We start from the raw sequence: 20,062 nt of genomic DNA, 5'->3' as shown, positions 1-20,062 counted from the left end.
GAAACACCAAGCCTCCTTGTAAAATAACTAAATCACAGGGATGAAAAACACAGCATAGGGAATATGGTCGGTAATTCTGTAATAACATCGTCTGGTGACAGAGGGTGACTACAGACCCTGAGCCGAGCACTGCTTGTCGGGTCACTATGTTGTACACCTGAAACCAATATAACAATGTGTGTCAACTGTACTTCAATTTAAACACACACACACACACACACACACCAACCTCCCTTTTCAGTAGACCTCAATCCTGGCTCTGCCCCAGCTCACCTGTCGAAATCGAACACACGTCTGCGCAGGTCCTCCTACCCCTCCCTGGTGATCCTGATTCAGGAGGTCAGGTGGGTCCTGACGCCCCTAGTTTATGATGATCCCCACGGCCAGGGTGGAGAGCCAGTGCTGTCTCCAGGTTTGGGGCATGTGACTCCCTCTGCCTGGGACCCTTTTCTACCTCCTCCAACCCCAGCCCCACCGCACCGCGGGATACGGTCTCTTCTTCCGCCAAGTCAAGGCTTAGATGCCCGTTCTTCCAGAACTTTCGCAGACCATCCAGGTCCGGAACCCCACCCCCCACGCGCCCCCCAGCACCCCCTGCCGCCATCACCATGCATTCATCACAATGAAACACACCGGCCTGATTTCCCTTCTCCCACCTCGGACACCCACCAAGTCCGGGAGGAACCACGATGGTGTGGAGGTCTCATTCACCACCACGTCCCCTGCACCCAGCAGAGAGCTGACACAGAGTAGGTGCTCCATAAGCGACAGCTATTTAAAAAAAAAAAAAAAAAAATGAACAAACTGGATGAATGGATGCCTGTGGCAGTTTCCATGACAAATACGAAGTGCTCAGCCAAGCCAGCCCACAGGTGAGCAGTCTGGCCTGCAGAGGGCACCAGCCTGCTTCTTCATCTCCCTGCCCGAGCGGGTACCTGCTGCCAGTCAAGAGAGGCGTCCGATGCTCAGTGGTCGGTTCACTGCACTGAAGACAAAGTAGGAGCTGGCTGCCTGCAGCCAGCGTATGAAGACTGAGACTTCACCCCTCCCTCCTAGCAACAGGTACCACGTCCCCGGTCCTGCTATGAAGACAGCCGAAACTGTAGCAACCAGAGGCGGGTTTTTCCATTCCCAGGTGGGGAAAAGGTAAGAGGGAGACAGAAGGAAGGCGACGGAGAAGAGTGTCCGTAAAACTGCTTGTCCTGGAGAAGCAGAGGAAAAGTTCTCTTGTCTGTCTCCAGGCTGACTTTCTCTCCCTCTCTCCATCCTGTTATTTTGGGAGAGAACCAGGCCTCGGTCTGGACTGGACGGGCATCCACAGCAAGCATCTGGAGGGAGATTTTTCTTTTTCTTTTTTTTTCTTTCCAGGAAGCAGCCAGCAGCAGCAGCAGCAGCAGCAGCAGCAGCAGCAGCAGCAGCCTCTGGACGTCGCTGGAGCCCCCGCTCGGATCAGCCCGTCTGTTAGCAATGAACGCCTCGTGCTGCCTGCCGTCTGTGCACCCAACGCTGCCCAACAGCTCCGAGCACCCTGCCAGCCCTGCCTTCGGCAACCAGAGCGGCAGCGGGTTCTGCGAGCAGGTCTTCATCAAGCCCGAGGTCTTCCTGGCGCTGGGCATCGTCAGCCTGCTGGAAAACATCCTGGTCATCCTGGCCGTGGTCAAGAACGGCAACCTGCACTCGCCCATGTACTTCTTCCTCTGCAGCCTGGCGGCGGCGGACATGCTGGTGAGCGTGTCCAACGCCCTGGAGACCGTCATGATCGCCGTCGTCAACAGCAACTCCCTGGCCCTCGGGGACCGGCTCATCCAGCACATGGACAACGTCTTCGACTCCCTGATCTGCATCTCGCTGGTAGCTTCCATCTGCAACCTCCTGGCCATCGCCGTGGACAGGTACGTCACCATCTTCTACGCGCTCCGCTACCACAGCATCATGACTGCGCGGAAGGCCCTCGCCTGGATCGCGGCCATCTGGGTGAGCTGCGGGGTCTGCGGCGTGGTGTTCATCGTCTACTCCGAGAGCAAGATGGTCATCGTGTGCCTCATCACCATGTTCTTCGCCATGCTGCTCCTCATGGGCGCCCTCTACGTGCACATGTTCCTCTTCGCCCGGCTGCACGTCCGGCGCATCGCGGCACTGCCGCCCGCCGACGGGGCGCCCCCGCCGCAGCACTCGTGCATGAAGGGGGCTGTGACCATCACCATCCTGCTGGGGGTGTTCATCTGCTGCTGGGCCCCCTTCTTCCTCCACCTCGTCCTCATCATAACCTGCCCCACCAACCCCTACTGCGTCTGTTACGCCGCCCACTTCAACACCTACCTGGTCCTCATCATGTGCAACTCCATCATCGACCCGCTCATCTACGCCTTCCGGAGCCTGGAGCTGCGTACCACCTTTAAGGAGATCCTCTGCAGCTGCAACGGCATGAACCTGGGCTAGGGCGCCGGGGCCCTGGACGCGCACCTGGGCTCCGTCACTGTTGGCCCTCCGCCCGGCCAAGGTGTTTAGAAGGGGAAAAATGAAAGAGGAGAAGAAATACCCGGAAGACGCAAAATCTGCCAACAGCCACGACCGCCCGTGTCTCTTCGCTTCTACCCCCGCAAAGCCTTTTGAAGACAGACGTGGTACGTGACAGGCTTTCCGAAAGGATTCCAAAGGGGGTAAGTCACTGATTTCCCAAAGAGGCCCCGGCAGAACGCGGGGAGGGTGCCGCCCGCATTCATTTCTGTGCACCTGGGGTCCGGAATGCCCACCTCCCTCACCAGCTTCCTCCCCATGTCTCCCTGCCACCAGCCAGACCGGACAGAAGGACTCTCGTTGACTCTAAGAGGGGTTCCGACGTCTCCCAAGCAGACCTGTCTCAGTTCTGGCTGTCAGCTGCTCGGATGGCCTCGCCTGTATTTCATAAGAGACTGAGCATTTGTTCTATTACTGTTTCCAGTAAAAACAGTTTCCTAAAAACACTGAGCTCTGTGTCAAAGAAGCGATGCTATGTATGCCCCTCTTCTTGACCCCCAGACCAGGCTCCCCAAGAAAACTAGCAAGGGGATGTAACCCACTTCTATTTTGGCTGCTGCTTTGTCGGGGGGGTTCTTATGCACGGAGTCGAAGGCAGCTTTCACAATCCTAAGGAAAGACAGATACAGTGCTTTTGCAAAATCAACACATACCTGTGTACAAAGTATTTTGATACCTTGCTATGAAGGTATAATTTTCCCTATTTAAAAAAAATCTTCATTTCCTATTACTCCTTTTCCATCATTAAAGCAAGAGAGGGAATCACGGATTGGGGGCAGGGGCATGCATCTCAAGAAATTGCTTCACGGTAGCTTCGGAGACTTTCAGAAACCGTGGAAATGCACGGGGCTTTCTTGGAATCTCTGCTTTGGCTCGTAGCAGCTGTGTCTCTATCACACGGCTTCCTGCATGCTACCCTACGAAAGGGAAACTTCTTGGTTCACTGCTCCTTTTGTCCAACACTCTGTAAAAGCGGGGGTGACCTCGCTGTCCGTGCCTGTACCTTACCAGCGCAGCAATTCAATCCTGGGAGCACTGGGCGAGCTTTGCTGACCGGCACTGTCTCTACGGGCCATACGTCACTGCGTGCTGGCCACACCTGTCAGACCCTTTCCTGCCCTAGACGGCTTCAGGCTGCACTTTCTGGCTGTCCTCACACTGCGCCCACCAATGGATTCCTATAATATGCTGTGTCCTTGGTGCACAATCGTGTATTTTTCTCGTGCTGGAATATATTGTGGGTTTTTGTTTTTTGTTTTTGTGTTTGGTACTTGAAGACATCCTGCTAACACAAGCAACATCGTGGGGCTCTCGCTTTGATTGTGATGTTTGGAAACAATAAAAGGCTTGTGTGGCTGCTAAACGTGTGACACATTAAAATATACCACCGGGAAGTGCCCTGGTGACTTCCACACCTGGCCATCATCAAACCTTACACGGCAATTCTGAGTATTTTGTAAATGGTATAAACACTGCCATTGACCACAGTGATCACCTGGGATCTTGTTCCCTTGCAGGGCAATGCCTTTTAGCCAAACCACAAAATTCTCCCATTTAGCTTCCAAAAATACCAGGCTGTCGTTCCTGGGCCACTGCCACTCTCCATTATTTTCATCGAGACACCAAATAATAGGTCTTGTCCATTGCCACTCTCGGCCAGCAAATGTGGAAAACGAGAGATCAGGTTCTTTGAAAATTGTGTTAATAGCTATAAAAATTATGATGCCCTTTTTCTGTGTAAACAAGATAAAAATAACTTTTCACTCTCTGCTATCAGCTTTCACATCACTTTGCTTATCCTCTCAACAAACTTCTAACACAGATGAGTCGCTTTACAGATGAAGAAACAGTCCCAGAGGGCTTATGCGTTGTTGGACAACACCCAGCTCGTTAGGGTCACAGTGCATTTTGCGTCCCGGTGCTGATGTCTCTTTGCACCAACACAATGCTGGCAACGGGTTTCTACCTTCGAACCTGACTCAGCTCTCCTTGCTATATACATTGTTGCCTAAAGTAGCATGTCCAGACGTCAACACCCGCAAGAATCACCTGGGATCTTGTTCAAGTGAAAAATTCAAATCAGAGGGTCTGGGGTGGAGCCTATGATTCTGCATTTCTGACTCTGACAAGCCCCCAGTGGGATGCAACTGCTGGTCTAGGGACCACCTTTCACAAAGCAAGGGCATAGAGGACTTTCAGATGAGCATAACGGAAACCCAAAAGTATTTGTCTGCACAGGATGCTGAGAGTGTACTAGGTGCTATACAGGCATTTGCTTCTCTGACCTCTGCAATAACTCCACGAGACAGATACCATGATCACCCTTATTTTGCAGATGAGACATCTGAAATGCAGAGATTAAGGAGCTTATCTATGAAAATCCAGCTAGCAAGCAGAGAAGCAGAGGTCCATACTCAAGCTGCCCAGCCCACATCCCCAAGTCCAATGCCCCAGCACCTCTCGTGGGAACAGTATAGATGGCTGAGCCATGACCCAATGACCTCAGAGGCACGTACTGCCATGGAGAGAAACTAATGCGTATTTCTACAACTCAAGAATCCAGGATTTCATAATAGAGTTTCCATAGAAATGTCGTAAAAACCAAGAGCCAATTAATCATTTTATTTGCTCTCCTTTTCCAAAGCCTGTGGGGAGCCCTGGGAAGTGCATCCCTTATGGGGGGGGGGGGGGCAGGGAACGACCTTGAATGTTAGGCTGCCAGGGCCACTTTCCCACATCTTCACGTGGGAACTCATTGGACATTTTAAGCAGCAGGAGTCAGATTTAAAACAGGAACCCATGGGGGAGGAGAAGAAAAAAAAAAAAAAAAAAAGAGGTTAGAGTGGGAGAGAGCCAAAGCATAAGAGACTCTTAAAAAAGGAGAACAAACTGAGGGCTGATGGGGGGTGATGGGTATTGAAGAGGGCATCTTTTGGGGTGAGCACTGGGTGTTGTATGGAAACCAATTTGACAATAAATTTCATATATTTAAAAAAATAAAATAAAATAAAATAAAATCTTAAAATAAATAAGTATATCAACAAATAAATATAAATAAATAAGCAAGCCTAATTTGGGGATACAGAAGCTCATCATGATTCTAGGCAGGATCACTGCAGTGGTTGATGCCATGGGTCTCTAGGAATCGTCGCCTGTTGTCCTTACTTAAGTTGAACTTTTTTTTTTTTTTAATTTTTTTTTCAACGTTTTTCATTTATTTTTTTGGGACAGAGAGAGACAGAGCATGAACGGGGGAGGGTCAGAGAGAGAGGGAGACACAGAATCGGAAACAGGCTCCAGGCTCCGAGCCATCAGCCCGGAGCCTGACGCGGGGCTCGAACTCACGGACCGCGAGATCGTGACCTGGCTGAAGTCGGACGCTTAACCGACTGCACCACCCAGGCGCCCCTTAAGTTGAACTTTTGAGTTTAATTCTGATCGTTTCCGATAGGGCTGGGGGCTACAACATACTCAAGCCTCCTTGGCTGAAAACCTTCACCCACCCTCACCTCCACCAAAGTCCATTCTCCATGCAGCAGCCAGTGCAATCCTTTAAAAACATAAATCACATCATATCACCTTCCTACTAAAATTCTTCAGTGGCTTCAAATAAAATTTCACTTCCTTACCTGGTCCTACAAAGCCTTAATGATCTGATCTCCTCTGGTAAATCCCCAGTGCTCCCCTGGCCCTACTCAACCACCCCCACTGGACTCAGTCCTGCCCCAGGGCCTTTGAACCTGCTGTTTCCTCTACCTCAATTCTCCTCACCCTGTATCTTCCCATGACCGGCACCTTCTTGTCATTCAGGCTCCAGCCCAATCCTCAGAGATGCCTTCACTGACGACTCTTTCGCAAGAAGACCCCAGGTATTCACACGAGGTATTATTTTATCACAGACCTTGTTGCTATCTTATACTTTCTTGTTAGTTGATTCATTTAATTCTCATCAATCTCTCCCACCATACTCTTTATGGGACCAGCATGTAGAACTGGTCAATAAAGAATTACGTGTTAAATGAAGAAGTGACTTCATGCATACACTCAAATACGAATTCAAGTCTAACCAAAGAGAAGGAAATCTGCGAGTGATCCTCAGATTTGGTGAGTATCAGTACCGAATGTAAAGTCTCAGAGAAACAGCCCAATCTCGAAAACTCACGACCTACTAGATCAGAAGTCATGCCAGGCATCTGAAATCTTCAGGATCCGCTGTCGATTACGATGCACACCATACTATGAGAACCACCTACAGGCACTGCTCATTTCTGAAGAATGACAAAAACCAGCACCCCGGGAGCTTCAGTCTCGTTCCTGTCACCATTTCTTGCCACGGTGTGAAGCACCAGTGGGTAAACGTGGGCCGTCCAAGAACCAGCATCAACCTAGAAGCTGAGAGCATCAGATGACACGCTGCGGAATGAAAGGGGAGGCCAACCTTTCTCACCTAAGAACACCCGTCCGGAGGGGCGCCTGAGGGGCTCAGTCGGTTAAGCATCCGACTTCGACTCAGGTCAGGATCTCATGGTTCGTGGGTTCGAGCCCCACGCAGGGCTCTGAGCTGCCAGCACAGCCTGCTTTGGATTCTGTGTCTCCCTCTCTCTCTGCTCCTCCCCTGCTTGTGCTTTCTTTCCCTCTCTCTCTCTCTCTCTCTCTCTCTCTCTCTCTGTCTCTGTCTCTGTCTCTCTCAAAAATAAACATTAAAAATAAAGCAAATTAAAAAAAAAAGACACCTACCTGGAAGCCAAATCAATAATAATAATGAAAGACACTACAAGGTGTAATATGGGCCAGACACTGTGTTAAGCAGCCTGACACATTAACTTGCTGAATTCTCACCTAGAGCCTAGGAGGTAGGCACACTACCATCGTAGCCTATAGAGAAGGCAGCTGGATGGTTTTGGCCCCGGCCACTGAGAAGGTGAGGGCAGCCCTGGGCCTCACAGACGCCGTCGGGCTCACAGCCCGCGTGCTCACCACAGCACCCCAGCCGTGCATGTTCCACACTCATCATTAACTGACTTGGCATCGGGCACGACGGGGCACAGACTCTACGTCCCCTCTAGGCTGGGAGGAGCATAATTCATACACTGTTGGTCCTCACCGAGAGCGGGGCTGCGTCACCGGAGCTCAGTGAGTCCCAAGTGGGGTCCTGTGACTCAGATCCATTCACTCAGGAAAAATCTGGGTGCCCGGAGCTTGGCTGCTCTGGGTAAACAGGTCATTAAGAACAACAGTAACAAATGCTTAGAGAGTATTTTAATTATATGCCAGATATCGTCCTTGGTGCTTCACGTGTTAGCTCACTGGACCTCCAACCCGGGGCCATCTTGACCTCAGAGATCACTTGGCAACGTCTGTAGATGTTTTTGTGGGTCACATCTAGAGTGGAGGTGGTAAAGGCATCTAATAAATGGCAGCCAGAGACGCTGCTGAACACAGCACGCAGGACAGGCCCCCACAACCAAGAATGACCTGGCCCCAAAGGGCAGCAGCACTGAGGTTAAGAAACCTCGCCGTCACGTAAATTAACTGCCAATTCTCACCCTTTCACAGATGAGGAAAAGGAGCCTCAGAAAAGAGCACGCCTGGGGTTCCGCTGCTTCCCGAAAGCCCCACCACAGAACCCAGGTTCCAGACTCACCCCCACCATTCGTTCAGCACGCTGAGGGGGCCTGCTTTGTGCTGGCACCTCCCGGGTGAGCGGGCCACCGTGGTGGGCAGGCGGATGTGGCCCTGCCCTGCCAGACTGCCAGGGTATCAGGGAGACGACAGGTACAGTGACACCTGACAGGTAGGAAGGGGACACAGCGGCTCCTCCCCCAGCCAGGGACGCCCTTGAGGAGGTGGGAGTCAGGAGGGAGACGAATGAGAAACAAATGGAAGAAACCAGAGGCGGCACGAGCCAGGAACTGGAGGCGTCTCGGCAAGCCTGGAGGCCGAGGGCTGTGCCAGGCTACATGGCTGGCTTCTCTGACCGGCCACCTCGAGAATAGGTGCCCGGGGGGCCTCTGGCAGGTCCTGGAATCGTCCCCCCCCTAGAGACTATTCACAGCTCCTGGGAACCTTCCAGGCCCCAAAAGGGATTAGACACAGTGTCAGAAAACACCAGCTTCCCTAAGCCAAGTCCCTCTGCAGCTCTCCCGGGCGAGCCTCCCAGTGCGTCCCTCGCTGCACAGAGGCCATGCACCTGACCGGTCGCAGGACCCACGCGGTAGGTCCCGTGGGACATGCCCGCCAGCCCTGCAGGATTACCGCTCGAGCTCCCGGAGCCCCCTTCCTGCCACGGTGTGGAGGCTGATCAGGGAGGTGCAGATAAAATCCAACACGCAAGGGAGCCCGGGTGGCTCAGCCGGTCACGCGTGCGACTCTTATGTTTCAGCTCGGGTCATGATCTCAACGTTCGTGAATCTGAGCCCCACATCGGGCTCTGTGCTGACAGTGTGGATTCTCTCCCTCTCTCTCCGCCCCTGCCTCCCCCCCAAGAATGAACAAATAGATTTTTTAAAAAACATGCAAGGATACTCAAAGCTGGGCTACCGTGGCAGCAAGGGAAAAGAAGCTTCAGGGCAATCAGACAACACGGGGTGATCACCCCAAGCCTGGCTGTGAATCCTTAAGGCCCATCTTCTGACCTCTGAATGCTGCTCTGTTCATGTGTGAAAGGGAGTTCCACCCACTTGCCTGGTAGCATTTAGTTGTGACAACAGAATGAAATGTAACACGGCTCCCCCAAAAAATCAACATATGAATTTCACAGACCCTTTCCCCCACTGGCTTGCCTCTGGAAATTTCTCGAATTGCCTGCAAGCTGCCAGCCTCTCATCCCCCAGGTACCTGCAAATGGCTGTCCCTAGGGAGGGGGAGGGAAGGATAAGGTGAAAGTCAGCCCAGTGTTTTCCAAAGTACGGAATGGGTTCCACTGGAGGCAAGATGGTCTGTGAAGCATACCAACACCTGTCAACTATTTCTATTTTACTTATTTTTTATTTTTTCAATCTTTATTTATTTTTGAGAGAGAAAGACAGAGTGTGAGCAGGGGAGGAGCAGAGAGAGAGGGAGACACAGAATCCAAAGCAGGCTCCAGGCTCCGAGCTGTCCACACAGAGCCCGACGCGGGGCTCGAACTCACAAACCGTGACATCACGCCTGAGCCGAAGTCGGACGCTCAACCGACTGAGCCCCCCAGGTGCCCCTCAACTATTTCTATTTTAAAAGAAAACTTTCCCAAGTAAAGCACAACTTAAATATTTGGATTTATAGTTATACTACAAGTATGTCTAAACGAAAGCTACGTCGTTCCTGAAACTCAAGATTTCTTAAATAGTGTTGCTCGAGATGAGACTTTAGCGTTTACATATAACGGCATGAGTGGCCCATAATGAAGCTGTTCCGCAAATAGGTCACAGGCATGACAAAATCACAAGGGGCCGATATGAATGAGCGAAGTTTGAGAAAAATCTAGCCCAAAGATTTTCACTGTGAAAAGAAAACTATGAGGGGAGAGGGAAAACGGTCAAGAAATGGGGCAAGAAGGGAGTGAGAAGGTGATGTCCATCCACGTGTGTTTAGAGAGGCATCTCCAGGACTTTGGCCACGCTCCTGGCACGGTTTTCTCCGGTCACTAGGCATTCTCGGGAGACTGCAGTCACTGCCACTGAATTCCACCTGAGTTGCTCAACCTTGGCACCAGTGACACTGAGGCCAGGTAATTCTGTCACGGGCCGTGCTGTACCTGACAGGTTTAGCAGCATCTCTGGTCTCTACTCTCTAGACATCAACGGCGTGACGCATGGCACAGTCAGAACGTCTCCAGACATTGCCAGATGTCCCAGGGCGGGGGAAGGCAGGGCCACCCCCAGTGGAGAACCTCTGAAGGACACTCGTGTCTCCTCTGCCTCTTGTTCCTTTGTGATGCCACGTGGAGACCGAACTGAGCGTTGTTGTCTGCAGGCTGCCAAGAAATATACGCGAACATCCGATCGAGGAGCCTTGAAAACAATAAGGGCTCAGAAAACAGTGTTGCTGTACTAGGTCAAGTAATCTCTAATTCAAGAGGAGAGACAGATCGTGTTGGGGCTTACGTGCCCCCTTCACACACACCACTTTCTCAAGAGCTCAGGGATGGGGTTGAGTGGCCTTCCCCAAAGCTCTCCAGCCCCGTAGACCTCCCAGAGAACCTACCGCATTGTGTAAATGTTCTGTTAACTTCTCTCCCTTTTCTGCCAGGCTGTGAGCTGCACTGAAGGCAGCAAGGCAGAGAGGGCACTAGCCGCAAAACAAACCTAAGCATGGGCTTCTGACAAAGGAATCTGCAATTCGCTGCACGGACGTACCAGAAAACCCTGATTCCCAGAATTCCCGTGTGAGTTTTGTTTTCCAAATCTCTGAGGTCGGACAGACCTGGGTTCCAAGCCTGTGTCCCCTCTTTGCCGCAGGATGTAAATTCTCATCAACCCAGTAGATATCTGGCAGGCACCGAGCTGGAACTTGGTTTTATAATTAAATTATTTCCTTTGGCAGGAGGGGGGCTCCCAGAGGCATTGGAAGCATTCCATCTCTCAATCCACTTGTGAACATTCATTAAGCTTTATCATTTATGTACCTTTTAATGGAAGTGTAATAGATCTACAGAAAATGTCTCGCAAGTTCTCTCTTTTGCCAGGCTTTGTGACAGGCCCCACCGGAAGTGTGTCTACCCCAGAGCCAGCAGTTGATCGGCAGTGGAGAAGCAGAATGGTAGGAGTTGCTTGAGCCAAAGGAATGCATTTCACATAAAATACCTGAAAAATCCATCAACTCATTTCTCTAAACACTTTATAGAGTACATGTCTGACCGGGACAGATACATGCGTGTTCTGGCGGTGTGCTTTCTTTGTTTTCAATTGTAGAAGGAAAAGATCCTTCCCTGAGTTTATTGTCTGTGCTCTGACATGTGCTGGATTTTGAAGAGGCTGGCACATCCCACTCAACATCAGAGGGGACACAGAGCAATGTCACAGATGGTCCTCTGGAGTGAGTGCCACGAGAATGGCTTTGAAGGACTCTGTTTATCAGGAAAGGAAACGCTGTGTGCCCTGCCCTGAAAAGACAGCGGGTGGGGGAGGGCTGGTGGCAAACAGAGGAAGCTCTCAGCTGAAATTCAGGAGAGCCTGGGACCAGGCTCTGAGCACGTCTGTCACCTTCTCTGGGCTTCTGGCACACACCGATGCCAGTGGCAGAGCTAGATTCAGTGGGTGATTTTCAACCCTTGTCCCTGTCCCTGGCAGTCAAAGGTGCCTGCTGCTTCAAGCACTGTGGCTCACGTGACACAGACCCCCCCCCCCAACATCAGCCACAAAGGAGGTGTCCGGCCCCCACCTGACCATATGTGGATACTCCAGCCTCTTAGCACAGCAGCCACACCTGTGACCCAAGGCAGCCTAGGGGGGACTCAATACCTGTACTTGAGCCCCTGAGAAACAGAGGCCCTGCGGCCCCTGGAACCCTGGGTACCAAGCTGCCGGGGCTGCAGGAGTGAGGGACCAGTCTGCCTGAGGATGGGGCCAGCATCAAAGGAAGCAGGCAGAAGAAAGCAAGGAGACCCCCCCCCCAACCACTGTTATCATGTGAGTGCCTGCATCCCGCTATGCCTGAAACCAGTCCTAACCCCGGTCTTCACGTCACTGAACTGCTGTGTTCACAAGCAACAGCACTCCGACAAATACAGAGGCCAATGTGTGCATTCCTCAGAGGCCACGGGAGAAGTCGTCAGGTGTAGGCTGCGGTGACGAGAGAGGAGGGGCAGAGAAGGGGAGAAAAGTGAGAACAGGGAAGGGTTCCAAGCTCAACGAGACCTGCTCCATCATGACCCGGAGTGCGTACTGGGTTTCCAGGTAAGATTAGATTCGCAAAAAGAATTAGCTGAAAACAAAGACCAACCGGTAGAGTAGATGTTCCAGGGGAACTTCTGATCTGCCACCCTGTTATACTAAAGGCAAGCAGAAGGGTATGGAAACAGTTCTAATTAAGGTGTGAAAAGGAGGGTGGAGGGGCCCCCGAGATGGCTCAGTTGCTTGACTGTCCAGCTCTTGATTTCAGCTCAGGTCGTGATCCCAGGGTCATGGGATTGGGCCCCGAGTTGGGCCCCACACTGAGCGTGGAGTTCGCTTAAGATTCTCTCTCTCTCTCTCTCTCTCTCTCTCTCTCTCTCTCTCTCTCTAAAAGGAAAAAGAAAAGGAGGGTAGAAAACTAGACAACAAAACCAAGGTCTCCAGTATGCTCGGCCACTCACCTCCTCCTCAGTGACTCCCCCATCTTTAGACGGACATGTGTTGAGCCCTGCTCTTGTGCTATCATAACCAGAGAACACGATGATAGCAACACAACCCACGTTTTCTTGGCAGCCTGATTCAGAGGGAAGATATGCCTTTGTCAGGCAGATGCTCAGAGAAACTACAGGGGAGATGGATGGGTCCCCGGGGTCTGGGACCAGCCAGCAGAGAGCTGAGTCTCTGCAGAAGGAACAAGGAGGGTCTAGAAGTCTGGTGGGGACAAAATCTGAAATGCACGTAGTCACTAGGGCTTGGAGCAAGGGATTTACCCTTCGGGGGTGGGGGGCAACAAAGCGCTGACTTCCACCTAAGGGTGGGCCCAGGGCAGAGACTTGGGGTGCCCACAGGGAGCAGGAGGGGATCAACCCTTATTTATGTCTCCTCCCATCCCTCGTCCCCCCTTCCCCTCCCGTAACTGGCAACACTGCGAAGAGGCGGGATCCATCTCGCTTCTCCAAGCCCCCCCAGGCCTGCTCCAGAGCAGACACTTAGAAAACATCTGAGGAGTGAGCAAATGAAAGGACATGAGTAAACGGGGCCTCATCTTTAACTCATTTAAAGAGATCAACAGGGGCGCCTGGGTGGCTCAGTCGGTTGAGCGTCTGACTTCGGCTCAGGTCATGATCTCATGGTCTGTGAGTTCGAGCCCCGCATCGGGCTCTGTGCTGACAGCTCGGAGCCTGGAGCCTGTTTCAGATTCTGTGTCTCCCTCTCTCTCTGACCCTCCCCCGTTCATGCTCTGTCTCTCTCTGTCTCAAAAAAAAAATAAAAATAAAAAATAAAAAAAAAAAACATTAAAGAGATCAACATCGTAGGGCAGGGCCCACGGCCATGAATGTTAGAAGGCAGGCAAGACCTGAATTGGGCCCAGGGCCCTGCTTCTCACAGCCTCTCACCAAAGACAGTAGTTTATTTCTGTCTCTTCACCAAGAAAAATGGGAATAATACCAGCACCCAGGAGGAGTTGAGATGTTTCAATAAAATAAAACACAGGGGCACCTGGTGGCTCAGTTAAGCATCCAACTTCAGCTCAGGTCACGATCTCACAGTTCATGGATTCAAGCCCTGCATCAGGCTCTGTGCTGACAGTTCAGAGCCTGGAGCCTGCTTCAGATTCTGTGTCTTCCTCTCTCTGCCCCTCCCCTACTCTTGCTTTGTCTCTGTCTCTCCCCAAAATAAATAAATATTAAAAAAAAATTTTTTTAAAGCAGGTGACGGGCACCCGGGTAGCTCAGTCAGTTAAGCATCCGACTTCGGCTTGGGTCATGATCTCGCAGTTGGTGAGTTTGAGCCCTGTGTCAGGCTCTGTGCTGACAGCTCGGAGCCTGGAGCCTGCTTCGGATTCTGTGTCTCCCTCTCTCTCTGCCCCTCCCCTGTTCATTCTCTGTCTCTCTCTCTAAAAAATAAACATTTAAAAAAAGTTTTTAATAAAAAATTTAAAAACAAAAATAAAACACAAAGCACCCACTGTCATAGTGCCTGGGGCCCGTCAACATTGCTCCCGTTGCTGACATTATCATTAAAGAAAATTAGTGGGTCATCTTGTTCCGTTCTGGGCATACCCCACCGGGCTTCTCAGACAGGAATATGCACCCAAGACCCCCTAGGGATCTTGCTGAAATGCAGAATCTGACTCACAGCACTGGGGTGGGGGCTGGGACTCTGCAGTTCTAACAGGTGCCACGTTGATACCAATGCTGCAGGTCTCAGACCCACAGTTGGCGTGGCAATGCCTCCCGCAGCAGAGACATCACAACCGAGGATGATTTTCCACAGCTGAAAGCCAGTTTAAGGCAGCTTCTTGGCAAAAGAATCTCACTGACTCCACCCTGGGAGGCCACCAGAAAATCAAAAGGGACGATGAGCAGGTGGAAATCATCCCGAGTATTTCTTTTTAAGGAATCATTCCCCAGGCTCCTTCTGCCAAGGCGGCCTCTCCCCACCCTCATTCGGGATGAAAGGAGATGGCTTCAGGATGAGGGCTGCTGGCCAGAGAGACCAAGGGCGTGATCAGAGGGTTGGAAGTTTCAGCCGCAACCCTAGGAAGGAGAGAGGAGCTGGAGACTGAGTTACTCACAGTAACCGACGGTTTATTCAGTCCTGCCTACGTAATGGAAACTCCGTAAAAAGCCCTAAAGTGGTGGGGGCTCAGGGAGGTTCGTAACCATACTGAGGACCCGGGAGCGTGACACAGGCTCCCTCCCACACACCCTGCCCTGGGCATCTCTTCCGTTTGGCGGCTCCTAAGCTGTATCCTTTAGAATCAACTGGTAACGGTGACTAAAGTGTTTTCCTGAGTTCTGTGAGTCGTTCCAGTGAATTATCTCACCTGAAGAGGGGGCTGCGGGAACCCCAATTTATAGCGGGGCAGTCAGAAGCATAGGTGACAACCTGAGATTTGCGACCAGCGTCTGACCTGAGGGCAGTCCTGCGGGGGAGCCCTTAACCTGTGGGTCTGCACCAACTCCGGGGAGCTAATACCAGAATTGAATTGAACTGTAGGACACCCAGTGGGTGTCCAGAGAGTTGGAGAATTGGTTGCGGGGGGGGGGGGGGGGTGTGGGAATCCCATACATTTCACCTCAGAAATGTTGTGAGTAAAACAGCTCATTGCACAACTCAGTAAAATTACTAAAAATCACTGGCTGCACACTTAAAATGGGTGAATTTTATGGTATGTAAATGACATCTCAGGGCCCCTGGGTGGCTCAGTCAGGCATCCAACTCTTGATTTAGGCTCAGGTTGTGATCCCAGGGTTGGGCCCCACGTCAGACTCTGCACTGAGCACGGAGCCTGCTTGGGATTCTCTCTCTCTCTCTAGCACACGCATGCACATGCCTTCTGCCCCTCTCTCCCACTCCTGCTCTCTCTCCCTAAAATTAAAAAATAATTTGTTAATTACATCTGAATAAAGTTGTTCAAAAAAGCAAACCTGCCAGGAAATAGGGAGACGACATGAGTTGTTGTACAAACTGTCCCAGCACACAACGTTCAGAGACCCAGCTAGCTACTTATGTTAGCAGGAAGTCCAGACCACCTCCCAAAGATACTCCAACAACACCCTCTACTTTCATTAGTGTCCGGGAGGGAAGGGTCAGTCCTGCCCACGCCCATCTGCAAGAACAAAGTAGATGCGTGCCCTTGTAAGACCAAGGGTGACCAATGACTGCAGTGAGGAGCCCCACTCCACCAACAGCATACCTCACCCCACAGTGGCCCAGACCCCCGCTACGTCAGGGACACCTGACCCCGTGACCTTACTCAAGCTGCAGATTCGTGGGGCACAGACTTCCCACGGCAACCTAAACCCAGCACCGCAATGAACTCTCCGTTGCATGTCAGACCCAACCGCCAAGGGGCCTTCCTTTCGCCTGCTATGCCGGTTGCCAGATTTAAAAGGTAAGGGAGGCTCACTTCGTTAAGCTTCAGACGAACCCATACTTTTTCAATAGAGGTATATCCCAAACACTGAATGGGACATATTTATAATTAAAAAAAAATTATCCGTCGGTTATTTTATCTTGTAACCATGCACGGGGAATGAGATGGTCCATTATAATGAGATATATTTTTATTCAATCAAGTTTTTAAATCTGGCAGCTGTAGCCCCATGGCTATTTCACCTCTTTCTCTTCCCTGCTTCTGGATCTTCATGGAAACCCCAACCCACACGCACAGTAGGTCTTCTTAACTTCAATCCCAGGGAGAGGCAGCTGTGTTATCAACTTTTTCCCTTCCAGAAGGTTCTGGGGCTTCTTGTGCTAACCTGTCTGCCTTCCCCTGAGCTCTACACTGGCAAAGGTCGGGGCAGTCGGGAAGTCCAGTAAAAACTCCACTTTCCCGTCGTCCTCTGGGCCAGCAACACCTCCTCACCTCGCAGTGGCACAGCTCAGAGGAACTTCAAGGAACAGAAAGCATCTGTGACTTTTCATCCATGTGGAGAGCAAAACAGCAGCTTCTCTTGCTGAAAAGAAGAATTAGCACATGCTCTATCTTTGTGCAGGGCCGGCCGCAGAAAACTCGTTAGTGCCAATAGTTGCAATTTCTAAAGTGCCTACACTGCGCCAGGCTGTGAAGTCAGGACCCAGGGCCCCCCAGGAGGATCACAGCAAGAAAGAGAACCAACATTTAGGGAGAGCGGGCTGCACACCAGGCACCATTCCAAATGCTTTCAATGTACCAGTTTATTCAATTTCGTGCGTATTTCATCCCCTCACACCCTTGGAGGTAGAAACTGCTACTCTCCACCTTTTACAGACAGGAAAACTAAGGCACAGAACAAGTAAGGAACCATGCCAAAGACAGGCGACGAGTGAGTGGACGCATGCTTAACCACCGGAAATTCTAGGAATCAACCACGGACTGACCAAAGACTGGTACAGGAAGCATACGTCAGTCGTCCTTAGTAAAGGGCTTGTACTATAGAATCACATTATGGGGCATTTGGACCTGGAGTCTAGCACCCACGATCCGGGGGCATCATCCAAAACATCATCCAAAAGGGCCACTGCTTACTGGGGACTGACCGTGCCAGTCACCGTGCTAAACTTTATCACACAGATGCAAAACGGTGATGTCACCTGCTCCTTTAATTTTATTTCATCTTCAAAGCCACATCTGAAATCATCCTCGTTTCATCGATGCTGATACTGAGGCTCAGAGAGGCAAGTAACTTAGCCGGGGGTCACAAGGCTAGAAAGTACCAAAGCCAAGATGGGCACCCAGATGGGAGCCAGAAGCCTGAGCTGTTTCCACTATGGCACAATAATACGATTCGTAAGACATACCTGGGCGGGGGGGGGTCTCAATCATTTCATAATAAAAAAATAGTTAACGAATTTGAAATAGATGTTTAAACCATCATTTGGGGGCACCTGGGTGGCTCGGTCGGTTAAGCCTCTGACTCTTAGTTCTGGCTCAGGTCACGATCTCACGGTTCGTGAGTTCAAGCCCTGCATCAGGCTCTGTGCTGACAGCGTGGAGCCTGCTTGGGATTCTCTCTCTCCCTCCCTCTGCCCCTCCCTCAGCTCGTGCTTGCTCTCTCATTTGCGCTCTCTCTCACGCGCTCTCTCTCAAATAAACAAAATTTTTTTTTAAAGTTTAAACCATTTTTAAAAAAGAAAAGCTAGCATTTGTTTAAAAAAGAAAATAATCAAATCTAGGAGTATAAAATGTTTACCTAAAATCCAGAAGCAATTTTTGTTAAGATGGACACACTTTTTAGAGGCATAAATCGAATCTTTTGAAAAGAAAAAGACCAAATTCTTTCTGGCTCTATGTTTCTATGACTGGATAATGATTGGGCGTTCAGTACACACACAATAGAATTAACTTCATTAAACGGGACCAGAAGTGATTGTTGCCGCCTAGAATAAAGAACCTCAATAATTATACATTCCCCTCCAAAATGAAAGGTCAGGCCGTCCTACCGAGTGAAACTGTCACACGAGCCATTAGCCATTTAAGCCAGCGAAGTTGTGTCTTCAGTGTTCTGATCGCCTTTGAAAGCTGCCGAGTGCTCGGTGCCTTCCTCTTCCACGGCCACCACAGGCTGTGCCAGGAACAGACCCACCCAAGACAGGTGCAAACCACCGGCCCACACAAGGCCTTTAAGAGCAAACACGCTGAACCTGACACATACTGTTCCTTTGTCATTTGGAACTTGCAGCTTCTGCCTTGTCAAACGCCCAAAGACAGCGACCCGAGCAAAACTCACGGACCGAATGAGTTAACGCCCCTCCCAGGATCCACCTGTAGTCTTGTACGAGAGGCATTCTTGGGGGTCCCTGAGCTTTTGTTTAACACATCCCCATGTTTGTGCTTTTCTCCAACAGACCTTACTGCAATTCTTGAGTTCTTAGAGGCGACCATTCCTCTCCTGGGATTAATCTGCAAACAAAATGGGCTGAGTGGCGGGGGTGCAGGGGTAAGGGGAGAGGAGGTGCCTTCAGTGTGAACGGTATTAGTATAATCCCAGCAACAGACACCGAACAGACTTATAAGTAAACTCTGTGGTAACAATAATGTAATGGGGTGACGGAGCGGGAGGAGAGAGCCAAGTCCTCACCTTCTACGGTGGGAAGTCCCCAGAGAACGTCTAATGTCTGGAACCAAGTAGACCCAGAGGTGGACTATAGTCCAGAGGGAGAAAACCCAGACCTCCCCTGCCTGCCTTCTTCCAAGGGCCGCTAGGGAGCATGAGGACGAGATGCTTTTATAAGTCACACTGCACGGTCAGCAGACAATAACAACAAAAGCTATCTGTCTCTCAAAAATAAACAAACATTAAAAAAAAAAAAAAAAAGTCACCTGGGTGGCTCAGTCGGATAAGCGTCCGACTTCGGCTCGGGTCACGATCTCACGGTTCGTGGGTTCGAGCCCCGCGTCGGGCTCTGTGCTGACAGCTCGGAGCCTGGAGCCTGCTTCGGACTCTGTGTGTGTCTCTCTCTCTGCCCCTCCCCCACTCGTGCTCTGTCTCTCAAAAATAAACATTAAAAAAATTTTTTTTAATAACAACAGAAGCTAGTAATGTAGCAGGAGCTGATAAACATAAGCGGGAGGGACAGAAGGAAAGCCCTGGACACCTTGTCGGAAACTTTAAGCGCTTATCTCACCGAGTCCCACACCACTGCGTGGTACCTGCCATTTCCCACCTTCAGTAGTGAGGAAACTGAGGCTCTGAGAGCCTCGGTCCATTTCCCAGGCCACACAGTAAGCTGGAGTCAGGATCTGATTCTAGAGCCCTGTGCATCCTGACCCGTGGTTTGCCCACACGGCGGGGCACGGGCACACTCCTCTGTGGGTGAAAGTACTGGGCAAGGGCAACTGAGAATAACTTTCTGGTTTTAAGGTAAAAATGCCTCCACTCTGCTAATGTGTCAAAACAGCTATTAACATGTTTTCTTTCATAAGCACCGATAAAAACATCTAGCAGGTGCCACATTCATGGCTCCAGACCCTGTAAGGAGCAAGTTAATGACACATTTAGTAACCCCCATGGAGTGCCTTAACATTTAAAATGAAATGGACAAGGTCTTTTATGTGCTGTAAAAGAAAAACACAGCCCAATAGGTGCATTAAAAGGCCATATTTTAAAAGCATTTGTTTAGAATTATTGGCATTTGTGCTTTAACGCAAGACGAAAATTCTTCTGTTTAACACAATGAATTCCTCTCAAGGGAGGAAGTAAAAAAAAAAAAAAAAAAATGAAGTTTGCCTTGAAAACCCAACT

The 20,062-nt window shown here is 50.6% G+C and overlaps 1 protein-coding gene across 1 annotated transcript; it reads left to right on the top strand.

Moving 5' to 3' along the window:
* The first annotated feature begins 1,427 nt into the window (after positions 1-1,427).
* Positions 1,428-2,439, top strand: MC3R (melanocortin 3 receptor). The gene has a single exon (XM_049650602.1). The coding sequence runs from the start codon at positions 1,468-1,470 to the stop codon at positions 2,437-2,439; it is 972 nt and encodes a 323-aa protein (XP_049506559.1). The 5' UTR covers positions 1,428-1,467.
* Positions 2,440-20,062: the final 17,623 nt, after the last annotated feature.

Source organism: Panthera uncia, assembly GCF_023721935.1.
Source record: "Panthera uncia isolate 11264 chromosome A3 unlocalized genomic scaffold, Puncia_PCG_1.0 HiC_scaffold_11, whole genome shotgun sequence".
Lineage (NCBI taxonomy): Eukaryota > Metazoa > Chordata > Mammalia > Carnivora > Felidae > Panthera > Panthera uncia.
The sequence above is the reverse complement of the archived record's forward strand: the minus strand, read 5'-3'. Positions and strand labels throughout refer to the sequence as shown.